The sequence below is a fragment of the Schistocerca cancellata genome, chromosome 4 (assembly GCF_023864275.1).
Source record: "Schistocerca cancellata isolate TAMUIC-IGC-003103 chromosome 4, iqSchCanc2.1, whole genome shotgun sequence".
Taxonomy (NCBI): Eukaryota; Metazoa; Arthropoda; class Insecta; order Orthoptera; family Acrididae; genus Schistocerca; species Schistocerca cancellata.
In genome coordinates, this window is record NC_064629.1 from 668,233,779 (window position 1) to 668,250,920 (window position 17,142).

Sequence of the window (17,142 nt, forward strand, 5' to 3'; positions counted from 1 at the left end):
GTGCAATGTGTCCAAGAAAACAGCAATCAATGATTTGTGGCAGAACTAAAATCATGACTTCTTTGTCCACAGTGACTAAAGCTAACATGAGCAAACTCAAGACAGAAAAAAGGTCAGTTTCAGTACTAAAAGCACACTGCAATTTCTCGCTATCATTGGTTACCTGTAACAATCTTCACATTGGCTACATGACCTGCCACATTACCGACCAATGAGCAGTCCTCATTGGCACTTCACTGCAGATTATAGGCAACACAGGCAGATTCCAAATGAAAAAAGAATGATAGGAAGAAGAATAAGAGCAAATAAAAAAAATCAAAACAATGATGAAAATGACAACAAAGAATTAGAAATAAAAAGAATACATTTAAGCCAGTTAACTGAATAAAAGTAATAATCAAACTCTTTCAATTAGATTAAAAATGTAAAAAAAAAAATCACTAATTTGAGGAGATTCAAATCCATAGTCTTCTGTATGTCAGGTTTATAAGATAAACATTGTGCTATGGCAGAAGACTGGATTATGTAGCAAACTTATGACTGTGGTGACCCAGTCACAACGGTGAATTGTAGCCTTCAAAAATTTGGCTTCATATAATGTGCAAAGCTTATCTTATGTAACCCAATCTCTGTGATTATGACAACTGTGTATGTGATGCTGAATCATGTCTTGTGCAGAAGTATCCAGAAATGTTTGGTCAGTGCCGTGTATGAAACGTGTGTTTCATAAGCATCGTTGCGTATTTGTTGTTTTTGGAGTAGTTATCGTTTGTGATGAATTTGGGATCCAAACACATCAAGAAACAATGCAGGATAAGAAATTGGAAGTGAAATGTCCAACTGTTCGGGCAGTCTGGCAACGGTGAACTGTTCGGGAGTGATGTTGCAAGATCTGGTGGAAACCAACTCCAACGTGTGAAGTGTCAACTATCAAGTAATTTTGATCTGGCTATAAGAAAAATGTTGACAAAGCAAGAAAAGAGTTTTCTGTGCAATGTCACAGACAAAGCTGTGTGGGCCATTTTACTTCTGTGAGAAGAATCTGATGGATACCTTTTACCTTCTTATGTTGTAGTTGTGGTTGTGGTTTGTTTTCTCAAGTGACTGCTGATTCAGAGAATTTCATCTTCCAACAAGGTGGAGCATCCCCTCATTTGAGCATTGATGTCTGTTGCTACCTAAATTACAATAAACTTCCGCATTGCTGCATTGGGTATAATGGTGAAGCTGATGTGGCTCTGTCCCCTGGCCCCCCAGGTCACCTGATCTAATGCCCTGTGACTTTTGCTGTCAGTGGTACATTAAGGACCACATAGATGTACCCCCACTGCTGTTAAGATTCGAACAGCTCAGGGAATGCATCAATGTTGCTGTAATTACCTCTGACAGAATATTGATACATATGGTACCAAACAAACTTGAGTACTGCTTGGACGTGTTTTGTGTAACCAGAGGGACACTTGTAGAACATTTGCAGACTCCAAAATGCAAACTTGGTGAGTTTATGGTTCTATTCACGCAGCTGTCATATTTGTTTGTGTAATGATAGAAAATGTAGAGCTTTGAAAATGAGTGGCTAATTTACAGTAGGTGTGTATTTTCCTGTTTTCTTGTAACATTAGATCTATAAACAAAATTTTGTAAAAGGTAAATAGCTGCATAATAAAAAAAAATTATGTGCATAAGTTATAGCTCTTAATGCATTTTCTGTGGTGATTTGACAGAGATCTCTGTTCAGAAACCAGGAGATAATGTATCTCAGTAATGTTTATCAACTCACTCTCATTAAACAGTGCTCTCATACATCTGGATTCCAAAACTGTTTAGTTCAGTTTTTGGCAGTTGATCAGTGATGAGGATACCTATTTTATACCATTTTCAAGGCAAAAGTGTCTTGCTGACAAATATCAAAAATAAACTAATGAAATTCATAGAGGAAACTGGAATAACTCAAAGATATCACAGAAACATAAAACCAGATATTTTGTTCCAAAATGCATCTCAGTTATTTAATTAAATATGAGAAGTTGTCTTGATAAAGCCCAGGTTTTTCTTAAAAATTAGTGGATCTTACCATTAAGTAACTTTAACTAGTAAAGTTTTCTAGTAACTTACCCGAGACTCCTCTGCAAGCATTGCATTCATATCTTGGTCTGATATGGCAGGCATCATTTTAATATCTGCATAGTATCTCTCTACCCATTCTTTGTACACAGGAATGTCCTTGGCATAAAGTAACTTAGAACTAGGTGAATCCTTTCCTGCAAATCAAAGCAGAAATATGTGCTACATTTAACAGTCATCACTGTAATACAATTGAATTAAAGATGACACAAAAGCTCCTAAATTTTGATAGGTTTATAATTGTAAAACAAAATGTTTGGTGACTTCTGGCAAACAATTTCATAATATTTCATTATCAAACTGATAACTCACTCTGTCTTATACACTTACTATTTATGACTTACCTAGTCTATGGTCTGATGTAGAGCAGGAATCCATAAATGTCTGAGCTACAACAGAAAGGCAGGAGTCCACGATATTTGACTTGTGTATATCAAATACAAAATTTGGATTCTTGATTAAATTAACCCAAAAGCGAAGAGGCAAACTGAAATGAAAGAAGATGATGTCATTACAGAAAGTAGATTGTTGATGGTCTACAGTGTCTAATTATCACAAAGAGGAGGTATTGTAAACAAAATTGTGGATAATATTCTCTTAGGTGTGACCAGAGGGGTGACTAAGTTCACTGTAAGAGATGCATAAAAGTGAATAAGCAATGTATTTTGATGAATACATCAGAACTACAGTATCTCAATGATAAACACCGTAAATGTAAAGAACAAATTCAGGCTACAACAATTTTTCTTCAACCCAGAGGTCTAAGACACCACTGTATCAATGAAAGTAGGAAACTGTACTGCCAACATTGGCCAGAAGCCCAGCATGCTTATCATCATACAAAATTCAAGTAATGTCACAAAGTGGCTCATGGAAATCAAGAATGATAAGAGAGCTCATTTGGAACAGAGTAGTAAACTTGGAAAAACATAGGTAGTATATTATAAAGAGATGACATTTATGACCCTTCAGTCTCTAAGTGTAATAGTGTTCTCACCTACAGCAATACACATAACAGTTTGCTTTCCCTAGATACAGTTGTTACATAATAAAGATGAATACTTTAAAATTTCATCTTTGCCTTTTCTGATGTACATAACAATGGGCTTGTGGTATATGATAGCAGGAACCTAAAATTGTGAATCAGCTGTCAGGATTAACCTTTGACTACTCTACATACACATATACATCTAACCTACATAATTCTTCAGCAACTCACATTTAAATTTTTGGCAGAGGGTGCACACAACTACTTTCAGACAATTTCTCTACCGTTCCACTCTTGAATAGTATGTTGGAAAAATGAACACCTAAATCTTTCCATGTAAGCACTCTTTATTTTGTCACATGGATAATTTCCTCCCATGTAGCTGGGAGTCAAAAAATATTTTACAGTTCAGAGTATAAAATTGGTGACTGTAATTTCATGAAAAGATCCTGCTGCAGTGAAAAAAACCTTTGTGTTAATGATTGCCACTCAAACTCACTTATCACATTTGTCACTTTCTCTCCACTAGTCTATTATAATACAAATAAAATTGTATTTTTCAAACATTTTCAACATCCTCCACCAATCTCAAGTAGTAAGGATCTCACTAGGCACAGCAACACTCCAGACAAGAACAAAGAAGTGTAGTGTATGCTGTCTTTCTACGAAAAATCAGATCCAAACATTAATGCATCGTGTGTACTCTGGTTTGCTGCTTTCACATGCATATCTCACACCACAGGTCATTAATGGCGGCATTATCTTTCTGATTACACAATATGTACTTTGAATTTCATTTATCTACCAGAAAGAAATATAACATAAGTAATTATTTTTTTACTAAGTTTAATTTCTAGAACATTCATAAAGTAAAGCACAAACACACACCTATTGCTCTTCCATGTGTGTACAACCTCAGGATCAGAAATACCATGCTGTAATGCTTGGTCATCTAGAAAGTCAAACATATATTTAATGGCCAATGGGAGTGCACTCCCCCGGTGTGCTGTGCTAAAGATTGTCTCGAACAAGTCATCCACAAATTTCTGCAGTGTACCCTGGAACAATCACATTTATAAATCAGAATTAAATGTGCAGAAACAAGAGTAGTCATTTTCTTGTCTATCTTGCAACTCAAAATTAAGAATTGTGAAAGTGGAAGCTAGCACTCTCTCACTCTCTCTCTCTCTCTCTCTCTCTCTCTCTCTCTCTCTCTCTCTCTCTCTCACACACACACACACACACACACACACACACACACACACACACACCTATTAAAACTGAGATTTACTTACTTTTGTAGCGAGTAACCTGGTGAGATAGATTTCAGAAACCATTTTATTGCCACGTTCACCTTCTTTCTGTGCATCTGAATCATGATGTTTAACCAGATGCCACACCTGGAATTGAAATAAAAAAGAACTGAGTTTACAGCTAAGAATGTAAATCACTTACAAACTGAACGTAAACAATTTTAAACACTCAGTCAATACATCTGGAGTTTGATATGTTCATGACACTTTTCATAAACAAGAAATCAATATTACATGAAGTGGTAAGAAAATTGCTATTCTCTTTCACTACAAAGTGTGTACCACTGGGTGCAGAAGTACTATAGTCATTACTACCATATCTTTTAATGAGAAAGTGAATTTCTCAGTTTACTTGGCGAGTACAAACTCAATGATGGCAACATTCTTCCAGCGCTGACTGCTGCTCACCAATGGACACAGCCAATGCAGAAGACACAGAACTTTGATGAGTTTGTAGCATATGTATAACAGTACCTCAAACGAATTGTAGTGTAGTGTTGTTGCAGGAAGTAGAAAGCAAGACAGAATAGTGAACTGTGAGTATTAAAGCTTCAAAAGACTTGAGATATAACTAGTGAACTGATGGGATTAGTGTTATTAATCTCTAATTATTATTAAGGCCCATACAAGAATCACAGGTACAATTGTGCCAGAAATTGCAGGGGCCCATTAAAAAGAGTGATTGGAAAATCACACAGAAAGTCAAAGAAAAAATTGTCTAGAGTAATCATGAATTACAGGAGGAATTTCAGCTGACAAGTGAAAAGGTTGTAGTTGATGTACAGGCAGTGAAAAAACAACACGAGCAGAATGAAGATTTTCAGGAAGATACAGATGACTTGGTAACACTCAATAAAAAATACTGGAAGCCACAACTGAAGATACAAAAAGACGTTGCAAAGCCAATGAACAATTAATAAAATTAATTCAAGTATGGCATGTAAGTGAACTGAACTGGACAGAAGAACTGACAAAGTGTGCAAAACAGTTAAATAATGAGAAGAAAAAAAACAAGTACTGGGAACTGTGTGAGGTAACGCAGTGGAAAAGACAGTAGGCTCACATTGGGGACAATGACACTTCATATCTGCATATGGCTATCCAGATTTAGGTTTTCTGTGGTTTCCCTAAATCATTTAAGACAAATGTTGACATAATTCTTCAGGAAAGGAGATGACCTATTTCCTTCCCTACTGTGATCCAAATCAACCTTTTGCTCTTTGTCTAATGACCCCATCATTGATGGGACTTAAAATCCAAATGTATCTACCTTCCCTCCTCCAGTTATTAATAAGTGAGTATTTAACAAGAGTTACTCTAAACATAGGTGACATTTTCAAGCAATAAATGTAACTGAAGAGCACTTGGGAACTGCACATATGGCATCACTGTACGCTTGAAAAAAAAAAATGAGAAGATGCAATGAGATCATTAATATTTTGACACACATCATGTCTGCAAAATCACCAATCCCTTACCCCACTAAACTGAAGTCAATTCAAAATTTTCCATTAACACAATGTTAGAAGCAACAAAAAACTGTTTTAAGCCCATGTTGTTTTTATCACAGATTTGGGGGCAACTTCTGTTTAAATAATTTGGCCTTGCTGAAATTATTGAAGGAGGAGACACTGTGTTTTGGAAGGCTAAAAAATGTAAAGTATTTGAACAGATAGTTCCAAAATCATATGAAGCACTTATATTGCACCATCTGAATTTGTCACATTTTCATTTAGGTTCATAGAAGCAAATATCAAATCTGAGGAGAGCTCTACCACTTGTGTGAAACTGAGAGGAATATGTAACTCTGGGCCACTATGGGAAGCACCACCTGTAGGTTGATAAATTAGCAGCTTTCAGAAAGTTTATGATTAGTTCAAATTCCACCAGCATAGGAGAAGTATCATGTGAATTACTGTTTGGGCAGAAGATTGAGAGCATATTTACTGATTACATTAAATTTCCTCTTAGCATTAAGAGGAGAAAGCCCATAGCATAAATCAAATCAATTGTGTACTTTTTTATGACTGGGTGCTATGTAAAATCACATTTTAATAACAAAATCCAATACTTTCATTACCTTAATTACTCCACTGGATATCCGTAAGACACTTCCAGCAGCAGATGTGGACTCTGAGCACAATTTATTGGTTATGAACTATACACTAAAACTGAAGAAATTGGAAAAGGGGGGGGGGGGGGGGGAATTAAGGAGATGGGAACTGTATAAGAAGAATGAACGAGAGGGTGTTGAGAGTTTCAGAGATAGCATTAAACAGTGGTTGACTAGAAGAGAGGGAAGGAATACAGTAGAAGATGAATGGGTAACTTCAAGAGATAAAGTACTGAAGGCAGCAGAGGATCAAATAGGTAAAAAGACAAGGCCTAGTACAAATCCTTGGATAACAGAAGAGAGATTGAATTTAATTGATGAAAGGAGAAAATTTAAAAATGCTACAAATGAAGCAGGTGAAAGGGAACACAAACGTTTAAAAAATGAGACTGACTGGAAGCACAAAATGTGGACAAATTCACTACAGGAAAGATCGATACCAACTATAGGAAAATTAAAGAGGCCTTTGGAGAAAAGAGAAGCAGCTGTATGAATATATAGAGTTCAGATGGCAAACCAGTCCTAAGCAAAGAAGGAAAAGGTGACAGGTGGAAGGAGCATATTGAGGGTATACTGAGGATCTATAAAAGGGAGATTAACTTTAAAGCAACATTATAGTAAGGGAAGTGGATGTAGATGAAGGTGAGATTGGAGATGTGATGCTGGGAGAAGAATTTGACATAGCTTTGAAAGATCTAAGTCAAAACAAGGCCCCAGGCGTAGACAATATCCCATCAGAGCTACTGATAGCCTTGGGAGAGCCAGCTAAGACAAAACTCTTCCATATGGTGTGCAAGATGTATGAGACATGCAGAAGACACTCACACATTCAAGAAGAATGTATTAATTCCAATTCCAAAGCAAGCAGTTGCTGACAAGTGTGAAAATTACTGAACTATCAGTTTAAAAAGTCATGGTTGCAAAATATTAACACAAATTCTTTACAGAAGAATGGAAAAACTGGTAGAAATCAGCCTCAGGGAGGATCAGTTTGTCTTCTGCAGAAATGTGGGAACACACGAGGCAATACTGACCCTATGAATTATCTTAGAGGATAGGTTAAGGAAAGGCAAACCTACATTTATAGCATTTGTAGGCTTAAAGGAAGCTTTTCACAATGTTGACTGGAATACTCTCTTTGAAATTCTGAAGATAGCAAGGGTAAAATACATGGAGCAAAAGGCTATTTACAACTTTAACAGAAACCAGATGGCAGTTATATGGGTCGAGGGGGCATGAAAGGAAGGCAGTGGCTGAAAAGGGTGAGAGACAGGGTTGCAGCCTATCCCCGATGTTATTCAATATGTGCATTTCACAATTAGTAAAGGAAACCAAAGATAAATTTGGAGTAGGAATTGAAAGTCCAGGGAGAAGAAATAAAAACTTTGAGGTTTGCTAGTGACATTGTAATTCTGTCATAGACAGAAAAGAACTTGGAAGATCAGTTGAATGGAATGGACAGTGTCTCATAAGGAGGATATAGGATGAACATCAACAAATGAAAAACAAGGATAACAGAATGTAGTCCAATTAAATAGGGTGATGTTCAGGAAATCAACTTATGAAACGAGACACTTAAAGTAGTAGATGAGTTTTGCTGTTTGGGCAGCAAAATAACTCATGATGGCCGAAGTAGAGAGGATATAAACTGTAGACTGGAAATGGAAAGGAAACCATTACTAAAGAAGAGAAATTTGTTCAATCAAATATAGATTTAAGTTTTAGGAAATATTTTCCGAAGGTATTTGTCTGGAGTGTAGCCATGTATGGAAGTGAAACATGAATGATAAACAGCTTAGATAAACAGTGAATAGAACCTTTTGAAATGTGGTCCTACAGAAGAATGCTGAAGATTAGAGGGGTTGATCACATAACTAATGAGGATGTACTGAATAGAATTGGGGAGACAATTAATTTGTGGCACAACTTGACCAAAAGAAGGGATCAGTTGAGAGTACATATTCTGAGACATCAAGGGATCACCAATTTAGTACTGGAGGGAATTGTGTGGTGGTAAAAATCATAAAGTGAGACCAAGGATGAAGACTCTGAGTATTGCAGTAGTTATTCGCAGATGAAGAGGCTCGCACAGGATAGAGCAGCATGGAGAGCTGCATCAAACCAGTCTTCACACTGAAGACCACAACAACAAAAATTGCTCCATTCAAGGTTCTATTATTCATGTCCCATTTATACAGTGGAATTGTCTATGTGATTTCCAGAGGCCTGACAGACTGCAACATGTACAAAACAATAAAAAAATATAATTTCCAGGATGAACAACTGATGAAATAGAGGTACAAAAAAGATGCAAATGACAAAAAAGAGATAGAGAAGTGACCTCACATTGGGAGATTGTGCAGTTCACATCGTGTATGTCAAACAAGTGATGTGCATAACAGAGTGACCTTTTCTAGTACTTTCAGCACTTTGTGGGTACAGTGTCTTCTGTATTATGTAGATTCCAAGCAATGTGGAACAGTGCCTACTTCATGAATTTAGAAGTAGACACCATCAGTTGGAGTCAGTGCACCCATGCAATATTTTTAGTGTTTTGTACCCCACACTTAGTAGTACCAATGACAGGGCAAGGATGCATGCAACAGTGGGCTTTTTCCTGTCACCATATGCCTGCTGCAGGTATTTCAGTGTGGCATAGTCAACAGCGGGTCATAAATCACATGCCACTATCACCATTTGCAACTGTCACGCACATATGATCATCAAAGGATGCAGGCATAGCAACAACCATGGAAATTGGTCTCTCGATAACTACTTTGTGACCCTCATCAAATCAGCAATCCCTCATTGAGAAAGAACTCCAGGATAATTTGCTTCTAACCATGTAAGAGCACATGTATTGATAAGAAAACCCCTTGTCTAACATGTGAGGGTTTAGTAAAAATGAACCAATGAGACAAAAAAGTATTTCCAATTTAATCTCTTTCTGTCTTGTGTACTCCATTTGACTTGCTCACACATACAATGTATCAACAAATTAGGTCTAAGAGTTTTTGTTGCTGTTTTCTAATGAACATGCACCATGACCATATTTGCTCTGAAGGAAGACATTGTGTGAAGGCTAAGTTACAAGTTCAAAATTTTGTTAATGCTCCTGCTTTCTGCCCAATATCTCAACAATACTGTGAGCAGTTATTTTTACTCTTCTAAAGTTCCCATTCCACCCAGGACTTACAGTCACTCTTTAGCTTGTACACAGTTTTGAATAGCAGGCAAGTGATGGCAATCTCTAATTATTTAGAAACATGATTGGTTGAGTGCAATGATAAAGGGTGAAGATGGAGCCTGCTGGTTTGAATGCAATACCTAATCAACCCGCACACTGATCTGACATGCTCTGTAGTTAATGAATTAGGTACCACTACAACAGTGCAAACTGTATATGAATACAGGTACACATGTCTCAGTAGATATTAAGTTTGATTAATGAAGAATAAATATGCTGTCAAGTTATCAAGCTGTTCGCACACCATAACCCGAGTGTGATCCTGCATCCTTATCAAAACCAGTTTTGCTGCAATATATCTGTGACAGCCTAGTATTGAACTTATAACTTCCTAATCTGAACATGGTTTTCCCTTAGTCACCCATGCCCTATTATGTCAATGGTGGGATGCTTGCCCATTTATCCCAAAAAAAGAACACAAAAACAATCCAGACACGCAGTATAGGCTTTAAAGATACATAATAAAACAGATTATTCCCATCATAACTGTAAATGTAGAATATATAGCTTTAATGTTAGGAGAGGGTGAGCAGTATTTTGATTAGCAATTTTTTGCATGTTAAAATGAGACAGGTATCTAAAAAACAGTGAAGTTACTTTATATACCTGATGAGAAATGAATTTTTTCTCCAATTCACTTCAAGGATCACATCTGAATAGGCATAAGATATTATTAATATATGGGTACAAGAGGAGTATTTAGTACCACTAAGTAATAATGTTAAATATAAATTAAAACGGTCTAGAATATTTATGAACACTGCAGACATAAACCTACCTTCACCCCTCCATCATGGTCATGATTCAATGGTGATGTTGCACGACTTAAAGGAGGACTGGCTGAACTGAATTTGGACAGATTAAGTGTCTCATATTTATGAGACTTGTCTGTCTTCTCAGAAAGAATAGACAGATTATATATGGACGATTGCTTTGAAACCAGACTCAGTGATGCACCATCAGGTACCTAGAACATAAAGAAACACATTTTACATTGTTTGTAGAGTACACTATGAATGATGAGAGAAATAGCATGAATTAATTTTTTCTGGTACTCATAAACAAACATTTTATTCCCAATAAACATTTAAAAATGGCAGTGAAGCTGCAAAGAGAACCAAGTTTCATTTAATTACATGTTTCATGAATGATCTGTGCAATATATCACCATGATGGTGAACTTCACAAACTGTCGACATTACATAGTACTTCAGGATTTGGTTCCTTGCAAATTCCCGTCCAGCCCATGTCATTAGAATTATTTCTTAAATATTTGGTCCTGCCGTTTTAAATTAATGTAACTGACCATTACAGACATCTTCCAATGCTGCTAAACCACATAATGTTTGACGCAAATGGCAGCGCATCATGTAGCACTTAAATCCACTAGCATTATAACATTTATACATCTGTGATGGTATTGTTGATCGGAGTAATAATGTCTTTAGCCACATACGTTGCACAACTAACAACTGAAATAACATTTTAAAAGTCAACTAATGTTTATAGTTATTTTTTTTCCAACCAGAAGTCTTTGAAATCATCACACACTGTTAACTGCTTCTTTTTGGCTAAGAGACAACCCAACAAAGTTTGCCTATCGGGATCTAAATGCAGTTATGTTTGTAAGTTTTATATTATACATTATTTTTATCACCCCATAAGCACACACTTCTATGTGCAGACATTTGAAAAATCAGTTTCTTTCTTTCCAAATATGTGGGATTGGGTTGGGGTTGTTTTGGGGGAGGAGACCAGACAGCGAGGTCATCAGTCTCATCGGATTAGGAAAGGAAGTCGGCCGTGCCCTTTCGAAGGAACCATCCCGGCATTTGCCTGGAGCGATTTAGGGAAATCACGAAAAACCTAAATCAGGATGGCCGGATGCGGGATTGAACGGCCACCTTCCGAATGCGAGTCCAGTGTCCAAATATGTGGCCTTCAGTTATAAATGTGGCAACTCCTTAATTTTCTACAGTTCTAGACATATTGTCTAAAGGAACATCAGAAACCAAATATAAGCTGATAATATTAAACAGTTTTCTTTTTACTTTGGGACCAGCTTCAGTATTATGCCCTCACAAAATAATTTAGCTCCACTGAAGTAAAAGCATCACTGAAGAAAGTACCAAATGGATAATATGCATTTCAGGCAGTAAGTCATCATTTAAAATATATATAAAGTTGACACCTGATTTTGGTACTTTTTACTGTGATGCTGTTGCTTCAGTGCAATTAAATTGTTTGATGATGGTAAAAACAATCTGGTTACACAGCAACAATAAAGTTAATTATGGACTAAATTGTTGTAAGATGAAAGGAGTGAGGGTTATATGTACTGCAACAATATTGTATATTCTCTCTGAGTGACAAAGGAACAACACTTTTCAATGGTGCAAAATATTTGATCAGGTGAACATCTGCAACTGAGGAACGTATTAACAGAATAAAAAATCCACTTCAGTTGCCAGTAATCTCTTTTTTTTTTTTGCATGACCAGTTTTAAAGCCTAAGGCTTCATCTTCAGGTGCCACCAAATAGTTATGGAAACACATGTGTGTGGCTGTTGGGCCAGTCAGTTATGGGACATCACATCTACTTCAAACAAACACATGGGAGCATATGGTCAGAAACTGTGGTACCCACCTCAACAGCTCAGCATTCATGTTTCCATTATTATTTGGTGGTATTGAAAGATAAAGCCTTATGCTTCAAAACCAGTCATGTAATAAATAAGAAATTTCTGGTAGCTGATGTGGATTTTTTTATTCTATTAACTTACCAATAAATAGAGTTTATTTATGGTGATTTATCACCAGAGGATACTGTAGTATGTGTATCTGAACAGAACAATGTACATAATTAGCAGAATTCATTAGCTGACATCATGTGTTTGGAGTTTCCTGTATGTTTCTGGATGTTTCTTTACAGGGAACATGTGGCTAGCAATATTATTCCAACAAATCCAACTAGGAAACCTGTCAATACATAGTATGAGAAAATAGCAGATTCCCTGCACCCATAAGTAATCATCCTGTGTTCTTGTGTAACTTATTATTTTGAGACTTGTTCTGACAACTTACAAACAAAGAGCTCAAATATGAAAGCCTCAAATTTTATTAACACTACATCATCACTCCCTAGGAAAAACAGAAAAAAACAAAGTCTTGACACAACAACAGAAGTATTTCAAGAACTGTCTTTACAGAAACAGAGGGGAAACTAAATTTGCTGGAGAGATTTTCACTGTTTGTTTAATGATGCAACCAGTCATAACAAACACCTACCCTGTAATGATTCAATGTATTCCTCTTCTTCCATTCCCCTTCTGTCTTTGTAGTACTATCTTCATCATACAATATCAGTCTTCCAGATGTGCCAGTCCTCCATTCTGAAATGAAGTCCATACATCATGTTCATTACAAATGTGATAACACAAAAAGAACTTGCCAGAAATCAAGAAACATTTCAGTTCTGTTTATGAGCCTGCTAACATCTCAACACCTTCACTATTCAGTGAGTTGGTACATTTACACCCAGATTATTTATGTATTCATTACAAAGCATTCTGCAATGACACTGTCAAGGAAGAACCAAACCACTCTCTTTTCACTAACAAAAATCCTTACTTTAACAACACAGTTGTGATTGCTCAGAACTCTTGTGTGGGTTACAAAGCCAAGACTTATGCTTGGCGTAGTCCTTAAAGTAGAGCAGGCATTATGCCATTGTTTGGTTTGACATCACAGTGGCTAATGGTTCTATATGAGATAGTACACTTTTGCCTTCCTCTGAACAGAGAATTAGCTTACCTATTCAGTGATTTGGAGTATGAGGTGGGGAAAGGTGGGGGTAATGAGACAGGTGAGAAAGAGTGGAGGGTTGTTATAGCCCTAAACGCAACACTGAAACAAGATGTGACTAAAGATATTTTGCACACACTTAAAAGCTCAATTAAAATGTCCACCACATGAGTGAGGGGAAGAAAAAAGCAATACTCCCTTCTCCAGAAGGGAGCACAAGATTTATAAAGAACCTATGAATATTCAAATTAAGTTCATGCTAAGTTGTATATTCAAATCTCTGGTAAATCAGGAACATTTTGGCAACAGGTGAAAACGTGGTCAACTGCCTATTCGATAAGTATTTAAGACCTAAAGTAGTACCTGAAGATGAATCAAAATGGGCCAAAATGCATCACACATTAATAAAAATAAAAAATGAAAAAAACATTTTGTGACTAAGAACATTCTTAGTTGTCTTCAATAGGAATTTTAAGGTGCTTCAAAACTTATGCATACACTTATAATAATATACACACTGTAGAGGCCACACTATGGATTGTGACAGAGTATAAGTAATGAATCTACTATCATTTGCCCTTTTTTATTTACTATATTAACAAATGATACAATCCACAAATGAGAGCTTCCATGTTCATTGATTTTGCTATGTTTACCACTATGGTCCTCCAATATTAACACAAGATTAGCCCTCTAAAATATAGCCACTTTGGTCAAGTGTAATGATTTCTTGCTGGTGTACAAAACAAGTAATATCTGATTTGTTTCTCATTTGTGCATACTACATTGTTCGTACTTAAAGTATACTGATGAACATTCTTGTTTCCCAGCATACTGCAACCGCATCAATCTTGAACCATAAACTAGAAAACTACAAATGTTATTTGGTTATTTGCATGTACTGTGAATAATGATGCCTCTATCAGACTTTTGTATAGTGTATTCACTTCTGTTAACATCTCATTAAGGACAAGACAGTGTGTTATATTTTTCAGGAAGTCATATATAGATGTGCAACTCTTAAGAGATTCTATCTACACACAGTTTGTTTACTAAGCAATTAGGCAGAAGAAGATCAATGGCTTTCAGGAAGTCAAGTAATCTGACATTAGTACGTGCCATTGTTTTTGTATAGCAATTAAGCTTGTTTTTAACTTAAACATCACTTATCTTCATATATGAAATTTTCACTTTTGTGCTGCGACTGAAATGTCATACAATCTTCTTCTGACTGCTACATGCACAATGCAACTTTTCTCTTTTGCAGTGATGTGAGTGCACAGTCACCACCTAGATATGGGCTGCTTCAAGACACTGTCCTGAAATTATAAACTTCTGATTCCTTTGCACCCAGAACATCCCGATTTATATATATATGTGTGTGTGTGTGTGTGTGTGTGTGTGTGTGTGTGTCCCCTTCAGGAGTGGTGTTTAGGATTTTAGGCCAAGTTTTATGATCTTCACTTCTGCTAACCTATCTTCAGGCTACAGAGACAGGTCAAACAACAACTTTTATTATTTTGATTCTTATTTTTCATAAGCAATGTTATCACTAAAATTCACACAAAAACAAGATTTTGGTGAAAAATCCCATTTGATGAATGTATCATAATGTCATAAATGGCACCTCTGAAAAAATCTGTAGTGAAGTACTCCATCATGTAGAAAAAATATTATTATAATCACCAATTTTTCATTCATTATCTTGAAATTTCAAAACTGTGTGGCCTCATCAGTCTTTATTAAACTTTCAGGATAGTAAAGTATTGCAGTAAATGAAACAGGTAGCCAATGTTGGAGATACACCAACTCAGATGCCTCAATAATTACGATTACTCTGCTAGCTAATCTCGTTTCATTCAACACAGTGACCTGTGTAGATGCAAAAATACAACAAATACATAAAGAATTACTAAACAAAAGATTAATGTTGATGAAACCATTCACTAAAAAAATATTTGTTGTAAAGATAAAAGTTATATGGTGAAGTATCAAGCTAATTTACAACAGAATGATTTTCTGTTTTCAATGGTTTTTGATAATGGAGTTTTATGTATCACCTTTACCTAAAAGTCAACTGACTGCTTCCCCTAAAAAATAATGGAGAATTAACTGGGACTTGAACAGTGATGGAAGGTGTACAATGACATTTATAAGCAACAAAAAGGCAATTACATAAATATTCCCACCAAATGAATGGAGAGTAGCCATAAAAAGGAGCACTAATACTAGATACATTGTGATATGAGAAGATGCCACTTGAGGATTATAAAATGCCAAGATAGTAAGTATCCTATACAAGACACAAGTCTCCTGTATATACCAACCACATACTTGAGATGAAGAGAAGACTGAAAGCAAATGAGATATTGATCATGGTATGGATAGTTACAACTAGAAAGATCATTAAGTCACAGTCATATTTGCTCCAAGAAAATACAGTGCTCAAAGTACGAACCATGTGTACTACAATAGTTAAAAGGTATACTCGTTGGTTAGAATAAAGGAACTAAATATTCAGTAGATGATGTTTCACAAACAAGAGATCACTGAAGACAGATAACCAACGCCTTTCCTGAAGTGTCAGTGCTTCTATTTCCATTTAATTTCTGTTTCTGGCTGTCTCTCTTCCTTGACAAAGAAACAGGTTAAAACTTCTATTAGCAAGAATTTGATTTCTGAGTTATTTCCCCACTTTCATATCTCACAGGAATTCTTTTCTTGCACTTCGGTGAGTCTACATTTCTGGCACATCCCAAATAATGTCAAAGTCCTTATATTTAATATGCTCCACCAACCAACCAACCCCCACCCCCAAAACACACACACACACACACGATTATTTATTAAAGGTCCCATAAAAAGATGTCCTGAAACAAATACTTGGTCAGTTATGAGCCATTCTGTCCTCTGATAGCTATCTGTCTGCTGAGTACACTTAGTGAGGTACTTAATGTGGTTATCACTCATTCTTGTACGTCCTTCAACTTTCATTTGTGAGGAATCATGCTCCTGTAATACTTGTTTGTCGTCAATTGGTACAGAACACATCAATGTCTTTAAAGGTCCCATAGCTCAAAATCTAAAGGATGAAGGTCAGATGAACTGGGGCACATTTTCGTCAGGTACTGTAACATGAGGATAGGAAACAACAACAGCACCATAGTCAAAAACAAACACAACCAGTAAGAAATGATTATGGAAAGGCAACAGAAAGATCACACACTCCACTGAGTACTGCCCATTCTTAAACAAGTAATATGGCTCATATCTCAACAAGTATTTACTTCTGAACATACGTTTACAAGATCTTTTATCCATTGTTTTGACACTGCTTTCTCCTGCAAGAATATGGGATACTTTCTTCTATAAAAACTCTGTATTTAACTGTCAGAACTAGTGTACAGCTTAAATGAACAAAACCATCACTAACCATAGAGCTTCCTAAGCATAAGCCTATTTTTACAGTAGTAAGCTCTTCTATTCATCTATCCTTTGAATCAGGTTGTTTAAACTATTACAAAATTACTATAATCAAATATGGAATCCTAATA

At 36.1% G+C, this 17,142-nt stretch overlaps 1 protein-coding gene across 2 annotated transcripts in view; it reads right to left on the reverse strand.

Annotated features, from left to right (window-relative positions):
* The window catches only part of LOC126183438 (plexin-A4), a 963,020-nt gene that overhangs the window by 3,275 nt on the left and 942,603 nt on the right, over positions 1–17,142 (reverse strand). For both annotated transcript variants that reach the window (XM_049925426.1, XM_049925425.1), the window contains 6 exons: positions 13,073–13,176; positions 10,564–10,752; positions 4,408–4,512; positions 4,001–4,170; positions 2,469–2,611; positions 2,116–2,261 (listed from right to left, as the gene is read on the reverse strand). In XM_049925426.1, the coding sequence (XP_049781383.1) occupies positions 2,116–2,261; positions 2,469–2,611; positions 4,001–4,170; positions 4,408–4,512; positions 10,564–10,752; positions 13,073–13,176 (857 nt within the window). The remainder of the gene's footprint in view (positions 1–2,115; positions 2,262–2,468; positions 2,612–4,000; positions 4,171–4,407; positions 4,513–10,563; positions 10,753–13,072; positions 13,177–17,142) is intronic.